The 15,167-nt window shown below is 33.3% G+C and overlaps 1 protein-coding gene across 1 annotated transcript in view; it reads left to right on the top strand.

Moving 5' to 3' along the window:
- The window catches only part of SNX2 (sorting nexin 2), a 58,759-nt gene that overhangs the window by 37,828 nt on the left and 5,764 nt on the right, over positions 1-15,167 (top strand). The window contains exons 7-11 of the mRNA XM_019964647.2: positions 1,926-2,004; positions 8,115-8,190; positions 9,145-9,258; positions 9,511-9,604; positions 11,009-11,214. Coding sequence (XP_019820206.2) covers positions 1,926-2,004; positions 8,115-8,190; positions 9,145-9,258; positions 9,511-9,604; positions 11,009-11,214 — 569 coding nt within the window. The remainder of the gene's footprint in view (positions 1-1,925; positions 2,005-8,114; positions 8,191-9,144; positions 9,259-9,510; positions 9,605-11,008; positions 11,215-15,167) is intronic.

Genomic DNA, 15,167 nt, shown 5'->3' with positions numbered 1-15,167 from the left:
TTTTAAAATTCAAAGATCTAGTATAGTTCTTCAGCTTTTTGGTCTCAAGACCCCTTGTGTATTCAGATATATTGAAGGGCCTTTAAAGAGCTTTTGCTTTTGGAGCTATACCTCTTGATACTTACATGTGAGAATTTTTAAATTGTATTTATTAATTGACTCAAAAATAATAAACTCATAACCTGTTATTAACAAATAAGGTTTTTGTGAAAAATTATTTTTGTAAGGCAAAAAAATAATGATAAGAATGGCTTGGCTTTTTTGTTTTTTTACAGTTTTGCAAAATCTTTAATCTCTGACTTCATAGAAAATAGCTTTATTTTCACATCTGCTTCTGCACTCTATCTTTTGTAATACAACACATCATATAACTTTAGGAAAGCTCCACTGAGTTCTCATTAAAGAATGAAAGTAAAAATTACAAAAATAACAGCATGGTATATTATGAAGATAGGTTTTTGTACACATCCCCTGCCACTCCTCAGAAAGGTCTCAAAATGCTTCCAGATATTCTAACCATGCTTTGTGAACTGCTAGTCTAGTTAATAATTTTATTTCTCTAAACTGTTGCAGTGGTATCCTTCGGCCTCCCATTATCTGTGTAGTGAACTTGTTTCATTTATCATAAATTAATTATTAATATCCTTTTTTCTTTAGCTTTAAGTTGTACAACCATTTTTAATATATCAAAAGAGGAAAAACAAAATAATTTTTCTCATTTTGGTGACTAGATTCACTAGTCTTTAAACATTGAGCCAGGGGGAAAAAAAAATTAAAACTCAATTTTCATGCCAAGTTTACTGTGTTTCAAACTAATATTTTCCTCTAATAGTCTTCAACCTTCCACCAATTATTAGATTAAAAGGATTGAAAAGATTGGAAGAATTTGAGGCAACCATATAAAATGCCTTTACTTATATCTTAAAAAAGATACAAGTAAAGAGATTAGCAGGAAAAATAAATGTAGTTAAATAAAAGATAAAGTCAAGTTAGTTTCCTCTAAATGTGTGCATAAAGTTTGAGCAATTATTAAAGGTGGATAACAAGTTGTTCTGTGAAGTTCTTGGCAGAAAATCAAGTAGAGAAGTAGTCATTTTTAAAATTTCATGTTGTCCATCAGTTTTTAAAAATGAATACATTAACTAAGAAAAAATTTGCATATGACTTTATTTTTTAAATTCAGAGAGGTTCTGTGAAAGAGCTCATTATTTCAGCTGTTATAAAACCAGATATGATAAACAAACAAGAGCATGTTCTTAAAATCTGTGGCAGAGGAAATACTTAGCATATTCACAGATTACACTTATTTTTCTAGTACCAAAAGTAAAGACTTAATTATTGCTCATAAGAGATAAAAATATCAAGTGAGCTTAAACTCATGAATTTGAACTCCATTATGCATATTGCAATCAAACACATTTTAATTTACCAGGAGTATAATATATATCAAGTAAAATAAGGATTCCAAACTGGAAAGCTATAGACATAGCTCAACTTCTGCTTTAGCTGTACTCTTTTATGGTTTACATTAAAAGTACTTGCCCCAGTATATATATTAATCTGTTAAACATAGGATACTAGTTACAATTTTTGACACTTTTTTGTCAAGTTCAAATATATTTTAAATTATTCAGAAAGTCAAAGTGTTAATTACTCAGTTGCGTCTGACTCTGTGACCCCATGAGCTGTGTAGCCTGCCAGACTCCTCTGTCTGTGGAATTCTCCAGGCAAGAATACTGGCATGGGTAGCCATTCCCTTCTCCAGGGGACCTTCCCAACCTAGGGATTGAACCTGGGTCTCCTGCATTGCAGGTAGATTCTTTACCATCTCTGAGCCACCAGGGAAGCCAAATTATGCAGAAATTATTTTAGAAGAATGTTTCTCGGTAGTAGAAAATCATGAATCTCATTCAATTTTTTCAAAGGCATGACCAAGGTCAAGGTGGGTAAAGAAGATTCATCATCCACAGAATTTGTAGAAAAACGGAGAGCAGCTCTTGAAAGGTAATTCTGATCAGCTATGTTTATTACTCTTATGTTTTTACTTCAGTAATATAAGTCTGATTCCACTAAGTGGCACAAGTATATTATTAAGTATGAAAATTCTGAAGTACTGCTCGATTACTCTTAAGAGTGCTATAAGCTTTTTTAAAGAAAATTGGTTCATTAAAAAATATGGTACTGTATCCTTGTTCCATTTCTATTCTCATAACAAAGTGATACTTGTTTTCATCTACATTAATTTTTCTTTTGAATAGTTAGTGATATTGAAATATTATTAAATGCAATGAAAAATTAGGTTTATGCTCCCTCCTTCAATTCTTTATAGTTGATTGTGACTTGAGAGTACAAAAGGGTTAGTCAGTGCTTGAACTGACTGTATAGTTAAATAAAGGTTGATAGATATATATGTTGTACCTTCTTTTATACTTCTTGACCTGACACATTTCCTATAGCTTTGAAGACGTGTTCATTGTGGCCAACTCAAAGAGAAATGGATGGGAGGAATCTACTCCCAGAATCTTAACATTTCTTCCTTTCTATGCTGAAAATGTGAGAAAACAAGTTCAAAACTATCTTAAAGTTCACCTTATAGTTGGTAATTACCTAGATTTAAAGTACTTGCTACTTTCATAGGTTTTTTTTGTTTTTAATTTTAATCAAATTTGCTTATTTGTTTTATTTTCTCTCTTGGCTTAAAATTAGTGGTTAGAGTAGATAAGGACAGTTTTTAGGAAATAGCATATTATATCTACAGGATATAAATTAGTTTTTAAAACTCTTTTTGAGACAACATATTTCTGGATTTTAGTAATAAATTATTTCAGTTTTAAAAAAATGCCACAGTAAAGTCAGGTTTGAACAATTCATAATAAGAAAAGCTAGTGTGCAACTTAAAATCTTATGTTAGAGAAGACTTAAAAGATGAGATTGTGTCTGTGAGACTAGCAGTCACTCTGGAAAAAGATTTAAATTGCATCAATAGAAGTTTAATTTAGGCATTAGAATTGATTCTGTGGTGAAAGAAGTCATAGACTGAGTTTGTTTAAGAATAAAGACAGATAATGTACTGCCTTGATTTCACTTAGTTCTTCCTGAAAGTATAACCATGACCTTTTGAGAAGCCTTTCCAGTCCTGTTTTTCTGTGAGTAAATTTGAAATATTTTGGATGACATCTTTGATAAGAAACTTAATGAAGATTTATTGTACCAAGGACATATTTGGTTCTCCACTCACCTTTTCTTTTAACTTGAATGCATTGCATAGTACTTAAACCGTACCTTCATTCACTATGTAACACTGAGGAGAGTTTTACAGAAGTATTGAAGCTTGACCTAGTATATTTGTGAAGGTAGTTTCTTGACTAGTAAATATTATTTGTTAAATACTATCAGTACCTTAGTAGAATTTGCAGTAGTGATAAAGCGTATTATGAGTTCATTCTACATTAGAAAAGATAACTAAAGAAAATACAGGTGTAAAGGTACAGAAGCAGAGGAACTGGAATGATTTTTATTGTGAGTTTTCTGTGGCATTTCTTAAAATTTAAATATTTAGGCATTTCTATGGGATACATGACCTAGTTGGATCCGGCAGGTCAAGGATGTATTTCTTCATATATGGTCTAGTAGTCATTTACATAGTTATTTATTCGTTGAACTTTGAGAATCCAGATGACTGTCTTGAGCAAAAGGATTAATATCTGGTATTAAAATATGAGAAGAGAAAGGGAGTGGTTAAGAACCCAAACATTCCTCCTGTGCCACACTCAGTAAGCAGAAACTACATCTTCTAAGTATCCTAAAGATAGCTCACTTGATTTTCTTATGAGTGCTTCATGTGTTACCTTATGAGCATATTGAGTTTGTTTTATAGTAAGGATGCTGCTGCTACTGCTGCTAAGTCGCTTCAGTCGTGTCTGACTCTGTGTGACCCCAGAGACAGCAGCCCACCAGGCTCCACCATCCCTGGGATTCTCTGATACACTTCTGTAAATATAAACTGAGAAATGTAAAGTAGCATGAAGTACTGTATAGGGTTTTAGAATCCTTTCTCTGTTGAAACCTGCACTCCATTATGCACTGCACACTATCTGTGAGGTCTTGGACCAGTTATTTAACCTAAATTCATTGTTCCTTTTCTCTAAAAATGTAAGTGTATCATAATAAGTACCTGCAAACCCAGCTGGCAAAGCCTCAACAGTTAGTGTAGATTGATTAACCCACTCATGTCAGAAGGTTTGGAGGTAGGCAGATGTTTAATGTTATCAAGTTCATCAGGAAATCCTGTTGTTTCCTTTTGATATCTGGACAACAGTTTTTTCTTCCGTTCACTACCAGTTGAAACGTTGGAATTAACTCCAGTAGACTCCACGTTGATCTCCCTGTTTCCATCCTCGTACCTCTACTCTTTTTTTAATATAACCGCCAGTGTCATCTGGTGGTTATGCATCATCCCCACTCATACACGCATCTAATTTCACTCAGTAAAAGCCATAATCCTTATAATGATCTATAAAATCTTCCATGACATGCACTGCTCACTCTGTTACGTACTTGATATCATATCTTCCTTGATCACTTTGCTCTAGGCCACACTCACCTTTTTGCTGCCCCTCATAGATCCCAGGCATTTTCTCACCTGGGTTTTCACTCCCCTACCCTCTGTGGCACTGCCTATAAAGCTTTTGCTCCTGGGGTATCCGCATGGCTAATTCCATTACCTGTTTAAAATTCAGGCATTCAGGTATCACCTTTTCTGACCTATTCTATTTAAATTGCCATCAACCGCTGATCCCATTGGGCTTCCGTAGTAAGCTCAGTTGGTAAAGAATCCGCCTGCAATGCAGGAGACCCCAGTTTGATTCTTGAGTGGGGAAGATCCCCTGGAGAAGGGATAGGCTACCCACTCCAGTATTCTGGCCTGGAGAATTCCATGGACTGTATAGTCTATGGGGTTGCAAAGAGTCGGACACGACTGAGCAACTTTCACTTTCACCAATCCCATTTACTTGTCCTTTCTCTACTTGTCCTTTCATTTCTCCACAGCATTTGCCATCTTATCTCATACATTATTTTTATGATTTGTTGTCTGTCTTCTTTTTCTAATATAAGCTTTAGTAGGAAAGGAATCTTGTTCTCTTTTGTTCATTGATACATTCTGAGTACTCAGAACAGTAACTGATGTGTAGTAAATGCTCAAGATATGTTTGTTGAATATCATCAGATATTCATCATCATCAAATGAATGTCATCAGAGACACAGGTTCTTTTTGCCTTCTTGGTCTCTCTTTGTTAGCACATATCTTTGAGTCTAAAGCAAGAGAAATATCTTTAACTCTGTTTCTCTCAAGCATTTTGTATAACCTGCTTTATTTTGTGTTGGTAAGTAAGTAGAAATTTGAAAGCGACCCCATGGACTATAGCCCTCCAGGCTTCTCTGTCCATGGAATTCTCCAGGCAAGAATGCTGGAGTGGGGTGCCAAGGGATCTCCCAGATCCAGGCATCAAACCCAGGTCTCCTGTATTGCAGGCAGATTCTTTACCATCTCAGCCACCAGGGAAGCAGTTGAAAGCCCTTAGTGATTGTAAATATACTGATGACCTTTCCTTAGCACAAATCTTAACTAACTGCTGACCACTTCTTGCAGAGTCTGATACTTACTTTTCATCAGTTCCTAGCGTCTTTCATTTATGTCTTCTTTCAGTGTTTGTTCTTCCCCCCAATACCTCTTTGCGTTGTATTTTCAGTGTATTCTTCCTACATTTGTTTTTGTTCTTTATCTTTCTTCTACGTATCTATAACCTTCTCTGACCTTAATTCTGAATTGGTGTATAGTTACAAATAATCAATTAAAAATCCGTTTTATGTTTCTTTTCTTAATTTTAACATTATGTAAGTTTAATACTTTTTTAAAGTGGTTGATTACTCTTTATTTTCATGTGACTCTTAAGAAAGTTTTATTGTCTTTTTCTAGAACGTAGAAAAAGACAGTATTGTCTTTTTATTGTCTTTTTTTATTGTCTTTTTCAACGTTGATTCCTCAAAATGCTAGTATGTTTTAAGGTGAAAAAAAGAAATTTACTGTCAGTTGAGGTTTATTAATGTAAGCTTTAACAAAGTTAAACCAGATCTTTTTCCTGCAGTACTTCTCACAGCATTTAATATGCTGCTATTCACTATGAATCTTAAAGGAATATGTATGTAATATATTTCAAACTTTCTTGGTTATAGAAACACTCTTTTTCTTGGAATATTGCATGAGACTAGTGTTCTCACTTAATAGAACTCACTCAAAAATTCTCACTAGAACTCACTTTAAAAAGTTATTTTAGAATATAAGTAGTATTAGCTATTTCCATTTATGTTTGAAGTACTGCAGTTTTTCTTAAAGGTTGTGTACTTCCTTGCTTGTTCATTTTATGAATGTCTTAAGTGCTTGCTGTTTATCTGCTGTTGTGTGCACTCAGATGAACAACTTATGCAAACTGCTCTTAAACAGTACACAGTCCTGCTGCTGCTGCTGCTAAGTCGCTTCAGTTGTGTCCGACTCTGTGCGACCCCATAGACGGCAGCCCGCTAGGCTTCCCCATCCCTGGGATTCTCCAGGCAAGAACACTGGAGTGGGCTGCCGTTTCCTTCTCCAATGCATGAAAGTGAAAAGTGAAAGTGAAGTTGCTCAGTCGTGCCCGACTCTTAGCACCCCATGGACTGCAGCCCACCAGGCTCCTCCGTCCATGGGATTTTCCAGGGAAGAGTACTGGACTTAATAACTCAGCTAGAGTAGTACTGGACAACTTCAGTGTTAAAAGTGTTTAAGTAAAATTCCAGTGGAAAAATATCAGCATTTCTCAAACTTACAGGATTAGCGTTCCTGCTGTACTTTTTTTTAGTTTCATAAACTAAGCAGCAAATAAATAATTTTTAAAACCACAGTGTAGATTGTACTGTACATATCTATTAAATACCACTTCTATTATAATGACCTCTTACATGAGCTGATGACTTAAAATGAAGTTTAATATGGTAAATATTTTATTTAAATATATAAAAATATTTTTATGGTATATATATATATATGGTGAAAATATATATGGTAAATATTTTATTTAAATATATAAAAATATATAAATGTTAACGTTTGAGCTTTTTTTTTTCCCAGAAACTCTTAGGCATATTCTATAATCTGTTCTGTATAAATAGAATAAAGGCATATTAATTATTATATGTTGGGCAAAACTAATACAATGTTGTAAAGTTTAAAAATAAAATAAAATTTAAAAAAATAATAGAAACATTACTGCATGTAATTATTAATCTGGGGAAAGAGCAATTTTTTAAAAATGGGATTAGATAAGTAGCAGTGATTGAAATAGTGGAATTTTTTTTCTTATGAAAGAAGGATTGGTAATGTATTGTAACTGTCAGGGTTTGACCTTTTCTCGTAAAGAAAAATTACTAAAGTAAGCTGATAGTGATTTAAGTAGTGATTTTTCTCTTTACTTTTTATTTTATGTGATGTTGTATAAGGAAAACATCAAAAATAGCAAAACCTTGGAAATAGAAATGTTGAAAAAAATTTAGTCCTTGTCAAATGAGGATCAAAACTGATTTGATAATTTAAATCTACTGCCAAGGGGGAAAAAATTGGTAGGCTGTTCTCCATTTTGGTAATGATGACAATTAAATAGTTTGGACTAATTAGTAATATATATATTACTAGAATATAGATAATAATGACTGGGGACATACTGACGTGCCAAAAGATAGAGTTGTTTCACAAACTTACATATGTACCCTAACTCTAATATTTTGCAGTGAGAAGTTTGGTAAGTAATTTAACCTCTCTCCATTCCTGCCCCTACCCCCCTACTGTGCCTCTTTTTACATAATTATGAATTTTTCTTTTTATGTAATTATGAATTTTCAAAAGATGAATGCAAAGCTTATTAATATTAAATTACTGTAAAATTCTACATAATCAGAGTGAAAGCAAACTGATAGGAAGCAAACAGAAGGCATCTTTTTTAATTTTTAAATATTCTTTTGTTGAAATAAGATTTAAAATAAGATGCTACTGATAAATAAAGGAGCATTTTATTCTTAAATCTAGGTATCTTCAAAGAACAGTAAAGCATCCAACTTTACTACAGGATCCTGATTTAAGGCAGTTCTTAGAAAGTTCGGAGGTACTATTTCTGCTTTAAATTTTTATATGTAAATGTTCTCATTTATGATTATCAGTAATTTATATAAGTATAGGTATAAGTATAAGTATATGTGTTCAGTAAACAGCTGCATTAATAAATGGAATAAAACAATATGTTGTGTTTTGTTTTTTTGCTTAGTGCTTTAATTAGCTTTAATTAACTAAATTCATAGTAGAATATCTTCATATCAATAATTGTAGGATGATTATTCCCTTTCTTGAAATATATTAAAACCAGATTTAAAAGAACAGCTTACAAATAGTCTAATTCTGAATACCCTAAGTCATTGCTTAGGCATTAAATAAGTTTATTCAGACCTCATTTTAAAGATAGTTGAATGTGGGTTTGTATGTCTACATTCTAATAGTCTTATTAAGGTTTTGAAAGGGAAATGTGTGATTTGAAAGAACTTTAATTATAAACATGCTGATCTTTATATTTGGCACATTTTATCCTCTAATTGTTACCATATGAGACTTTTTTTTTAATCTACTTGAACTCCAGAGTTGTTAAAAAAAAAAAAATTCCAAATCTCACAGCCCTGACTAAGCATAAGGAGATTTTTCTCAAGACTTTCTCCTTTTTTCCTTTTAAACAGTTTATATCTGCTAGCAAACAGGTGGCCAGTGTTAAAGTGCTTGGCAATTTCTTAATATATTTTGACAAACAGAGTGTTGTTCTATCTAAATGTAAACGTGCAGAAGAAAAACAAATGGAAAGTCTATTTTTTAAGTTTTCCTTTGAGAATGTACAAGTAGTGTATTTGAGAAATTAGATCTCACTATTGAAATGTATGAGAGTGAAGAAAATACAACCTCCTTTTTTTCTTTTTTTTTTTTCGGGGGTGTTATGTGGGGGCAGTCCCTTTTGTGGCCAGTTAAGCCTCTAGGCTTTTAACCGGTTTGTTTGCCCTTATTTGTCATTCAATTCCAGCTGCCTAGAGCAGTTAATACACAGGCTCTGAGTGGAGCAGGAATATTGAGGATGGTGAACAAGGCTGCCGACGCTGTCAACAAAATGACAATCAAGATGAATGAATCGGATGCAGTAAGAGCTGATTTTTCGACTTGAATAATGAGATGAATTAATGAGCCCAACAATTGCATTTTAAAGCTGTACAAGTAGAAAATAGGATATTAATTTGCTTATTGAGTGTAGTTCCCAGCACATCAGTTGACCACCATGGTTATACATGGTTAATTCGTTGCTTTAAAACAAGGAATGTAGCTTGCTATTGGTAACCTAATTTACACTGGTTTGTTGTGGCTAAATTAGCTCCATTTTTCATTTTTCTCTTAGTGGTTTGAAGAAAAGCAGCAGCAATTTGAAAATCTGGATCAGCAACTTAGGAAACTTCATGCCAGTGTGGAAGCCTTGGTCTGTCATAGAAAAGGTTTGTTTGTCTTGTTATTTATATGTTTAACACTGTAAGTTAATTCAGATATTTTATTTTATTAAAAATGATTAAAGTTGTGAAATGAATAGTTTTAGGAGGATGTTTTCTGTTTCAACTTTGTTACTTAATATTTTTTCTTGTATTTTAATCTTCTAGTTTAGGAGAAAAATCTTAGGTTTGTATATTTTGAATTTTAGATTAAAACTGCTTGATAATTAACTCTTTGTTAAGCATATACTGAATGAATGAAGATGTCTTATTGGTAACTCTTAATAATTAAAGAATGAAATTCAAAAATTGATACTTGAAATTTGTCTTTAAAATGTAGTTTTGTGCCTATATTTCCTAAAGAACTGTGAAGCATTTGCTTCATTTTTCAACCACAGTATTAAAAAACCCAGAAAGGGGAGTATTTAAAATTCATTAAAAATTTGAGTTCTAATTTTTTATTCCATTGTGAGGTGTTTTTGGTTTTATTTTTAAAGAATACATGACTTCTAGAATTACCTTTCTGAAACACTTAGTAAGTAATTATCTTTCTAGAACACGTTCTAAACCACTTAGTAAATAATTTATTACTTGTAAGTGCCATTATCAGTAATACATTGCAAAAAAAAGTAATTACAAAAATCTACTAATATATTTCTCATTGAAAGTGGTTTATAACAGTTTTTCCTATTTATATTCTCTCTTAGGGAACATTTTATGGTTCTTTAAGAGAACTTTATGAAATGCAGAGCAACAGAGCAAATCCAGGCAAAGTAATCGTTAGTTCTTGACATCTGTTTTTCTGTTTGATGTGTTTAAAATGATCACATTCAAAAATTCTTAATATTTCACTAAGCTTTGGTGTTGCACACAAAGGAAAAAAGAATAAGATTTATGTGAATTATATATACAGTTTTGCCTTGTTTTCTTCCTGTGTGCTAAATAATAATCTCATAAAAATTGTTATTTTCAATGATAAATACATGTTTAAAGGCCAGATAATGTAATACAAATCAATTGTGAGTGTTCCCAGTGCTTTTCATATAAAAATATTTATTTTTTGTCTTTTTTAGGACTAGACAGAGAAGCACTTAGGAGGAGAATGGGAAGGGAGATTATTATATCAAATTTTTAAACATAGTTTATACCCTAGGCGTATAGGCAGTGTACTTCTAAATTTTCAGTAGAGCTCTGAACAGTTGACGTTTATATGCCCAAGGCATTTTAATGACTGTTTTTATTATTTTTAAATATTTTTCTTATTTTTTAATTGGAGCATATTGCTTTACAGTGTTATTTTAAAATATTTGAGCAGCTTGTAAATAGATAAAATTTAAAGAGAATGTAAAATATCAATGCAATATTTAATAACTTCACTAGTGAACACTAAAAATGAATGCTTTTCTATTTCAGAACTTTCAGCCAACACAGCTGCCTTTGCTAAAAGTGCTGCCATGTTAGGTAATTCTGAAGATCATACTGCTCTATCTAGAGCTTTGTCTCAGCTTGCAGAGGTTGAGGAGAAGATAGACCAGTTACATCAAGAACAAGCTTTTGCTGACTTTTATATGTTTTCAGAACTACTTAGTGACTACATTCGTCTTATTGCTGCAGTGAAAGTAAGCCTTATTTTGTAATCTTCCTTGAATTTTTCATACTTCACTGTTTTGCTTATAAGAAGAATATGGTTTCCTATTAGGCATGCATTTAAGTATGTAAATTACATACTATACTAGTATGTATAAAATGATTTCAAGATGATTATTCATAACTTAATATTCTCTTCCCCATGACTTAATACCATAGACAGAATTGATTTTTTTTTTAAGGGATCTAAAGATGCCAAATACGGTAAAACCAATACATACTTACTTACATATTTACATATAGAAGTTTGCAACTAACTGATAGCATTAGTTTACTCTTTCTAGTATGAGCTGACATTACCACTGGACTCTGTTCTCATTAGTAAAGTTATAACAAATCAGACGAAACCAGAACTGACTGACTGTTGCGTGAATACATTTAACGGTGACTTTAGCGTGAATTTAGATGATAAAATATTTGGTGTGGTCATCACGTATTTATAGATGACATGGGACTAGATTAGATAAAGAACTGTGTTTTCAAGTTGTAATGGTTGAGGATGAGCAGTCTTAAGTTTCTGAATAATTGAGAAAGTAAACCTATTAACTAATAAAAATTAGTCTTTTACAGATATCTCTAATATTCAGATAATTGAACTGTTATTTTGTCTGTTACATGTTTTGGAATATACTTTTTAAGATCTTATGGTGTCTTTGAAGTATTGTTATGAACATTAGTTTATGGAATAAGGGGAACTGGAAGTTTACTTTGAATTCAAACATCTAGAAAGTTAATGCAACCTTGTTCCTTGCTTTCTTACACAAAATTTTTTCAGCTTAAGTCTGATCAAATTGATATTCATCTGTAATCAGAACACTGATGCATCTTTTAAATGATTCCGTTCTCAGGCTAGTGACAGTTTATTGCTGGAGGGTTCTTAGCACTTTATAGAGGCTCCTTAGGTTTAGGCTAAATTATCAATTTTGTTTGTATTTACTCTTAGATGTCACTCTTTATCCTGGTGGTTAATTTCTCTCTTCAGCTATTTAAAGATGTTAATATAGATAGTTAGAGTATTCAGTTCAGCTCAGTCACTCAGTCGTGTCCGACTCTTTGCGACCCCATGAATCTCAGCATGCCAGGCCTCCCTGTCTATCACCAACTCCCGGAGTTCACTCAGACTCACGTCCATCGAGTCCGTGATGCCATCCAGCCATCTCATCCTCTGTCGTCCCCTTCTCCTCCTGCCCCCAATCCCTCCCAGCATCAGAGTCTTTTCCAATGAGTCAACTTTTCGCATGAGGTGGCCAAAGTACTGGAGTTTCAGCTTTAGCATCATTACTTCCAAAGAACACCCAGAACTGATCTCCTTCAGAATGGACTGGTTGGATCTCCTTGCAGTCCAAGGGACTCTCAAGAGTCTTCTCCAACACCACAGTTCAAAAGTATCAATTCTTTGGCACTCAGCCTTCTTCACAGTCCAACTCTCACATCCGTACATGACCACTGGAAAAACCATAGCCTTGACTAGATGGACCTTTGTTGGCAAAGTAATGTCTCTGCTTTTCAATGTGCTATCTAGGTTGGTCATAACTTTCCTTCCAAGGAGTAAGCATCTTTTAATTTCATGGCTGCAGTCACCATCTGCTGTGATTTTGGAGCCCAAAAACATAAAATCTGACACTGTTTCCACAGTTTCCCCATCTATTTCCCATGAAGTGATGGGACTGGATGCCATGATCTTATACTTCATTTTAAACAGGCAACTAGTGATACACCGAAGTCCAGTTTATAGATAATGGTTCCTGTTTCTCTGCCACCTGCTCTCACCTCATTCCAGAACTCCCACTAGCATGAGAGCTGCTGTTAAAAAGAATAACACCTCCAGAAAAAACCTGTGGGTTCAAAAAGGGACACTTGGCACTGTGTGAGAGGTAGTACGTGCTGAGAAGAGCTAACCTAGGAGAAGACTCCCTCTCAGTGTTAATCTTCCTGTGTGATGGATGCTCATCCTTCAAAAACAGCTTTTCTCATACTGCCTCTACCTTCTTACTGTATTTTTGCATCTCATGAAGTTACAGTTATATTCACATCCTAGAATGTTTCCTACAGAACACTGACACTGAAAAATGTACCACAGTCAACTAAGTCTTTGAGATAATGTTTGTGATATCCCTGTCCTTGTCCACTTAATGTCCTCGCACATATATGGAACACCCTTTGGGAAATACTAAATCAGTATGGTCTGTGGTCAGGTTATACGTTAAGATGCATTAAGCTGTTTCAGATTGATTTTCTACTGAAACCTAGCCCAACTCAATTTCATAAAGGAATTGAGAAATTATAAATGACATTTATATGACATTTTTATGGTCTTTATTTTTTGTTTTTAAATTTAAACTGTTTGTATTTGAATAAGTAATACATGCATAGAATAATTCTAGCAGCCCTAAAAGGTAAATTTCTTTTCTACCCAAGACCTCTAATCTCTCTTCCCTCAGTCAGATACTGTGAGGTGTCTTTACAGAATTAGCCATGCATGTGTATGAAACTAATTTTCTTTTTTTTCCTTCTTTCTATCTCTTTTTCTTAACCACCTTTTTCTCTCCATTCATCTCTTCCTTCTTCAAAAAGGAGCATACTATATGCACAGTTCTTTGCCTGCTTTTTTACCCACTCCATTTCTAAGAGATCTGTTTATCAGTTTATGTAAAGATATGTTGTAATCTTTTAAATGGTTAATCATATTCCATCATTTATCATATAGATAGACCTTGAATTATTTGATCAGTCTAATATTAAATATTAAGTATTTTGATAATAACTCTTTGGGCATAAAATCCCTAGAAGTAGAATTACTTGACCAGTGGATATATGAATTTTAAATACCCATGAACACTGCCATGTTACTCTCTGAAGAGGTATAAGTTTTAATTTCTTTAGTTATTGTGAATGTAAGCATTTTTACAAACGGTAAACCTTTTGTATTTCTTTTTTCTATGAACTGTTTATGTCCTTTGCCCAGTTTTCTTTAATTTTTTTTGTCTTACTGATTTCTAATAGCTGTTTAATACTATTTAGCCCTTTGTTCTATCCATATGGAGAGTGTTTTTCAAAATGATGGTAATTTTGAAGCTAAAGTACTTTGAGAACTAGCTTAAAGTGAGGGTGCTGAGAACAGGAGAAATTGGGGTCTTAAAGAAAAAGATAAAAGTTCACCTGCTCAAAATACTCCCCAGTTCTGGCCTTTAAGCCAGAAAATTTCTGTTTTCCTCTTTTGTACAGCCTCTGACATCTGGGACTCCACATTTTGGGTAGTACTGTTAACTGACATGTATTAAATGGTAAACTCGTTACATACATTTTCATGTGTTGGCCTCCTATGAACCTCTTGAGTAGGGTCAGGAATTGAGGTAGTAGTTTTCAGTGTTTTCAGCACTAGAATTCTTTATAAGGAATTCTTGCTCTGAAAGTAAATGTATAAAATATATAAAATGTGATTTTTTAAAAAAATCAATAGATGGATTCCCCAAGAAGTTTAGCATCTTCATTGTCTGTCTGTATAATCAGCATTCTTTCAGGACTCCAGGAATCTGGGCCACATACTTTCAGATTCACTGAAGTAGAATATGGTATTAATTAAATTACAATAGGAAAAAATTAAAATTATAGCCTCAAATTTCCTGGTTGGCTAGGAAAACTGCTCTACAACTGCAGCCTTATCTAATTTAGACTAGCTTGCATACAGATAGGTACCACAAAATCGCCAGGGGTATGGAGTCTAAAGTGAATCACCAGTCTAAATGTTTCCCTCTTACAGATGAAACTGTTTATACCAGAGTGGATTAGTATCTTGCCATGCAGAGGCTTACATTACATTATAATTTGATTTTTTTTAATTGAAGGATAATTGCTTTACAGAATTTTGTTGGTTTCTGTCAAACCTCAACAATAATTTGATTTTTAAGATCACATTTTTAGAAGA

This window comes from Bos indicus, chromosome 7 (assembly GCF_029378745.1).
Source record: "Bos indicus isolate NIAB-ARS_2022 breed Sahiwal x Tharparkar chromosome 7, NIAB-ARS_B.indTharparkar_mat_pri_1.0, whole genome shotgun sequence".
NCBI classification, from domain to species: Eukaryota; Metazoa; Chordata; class Mammalia; order Artiodactyla; family Bovidae; genus Bos; species Bos indicus.
The sequence above is the reverse complement of the archived record's forward strand: the minus strand, read 5'-3'. Positions and strand labels throughout refer to the sequence as shown.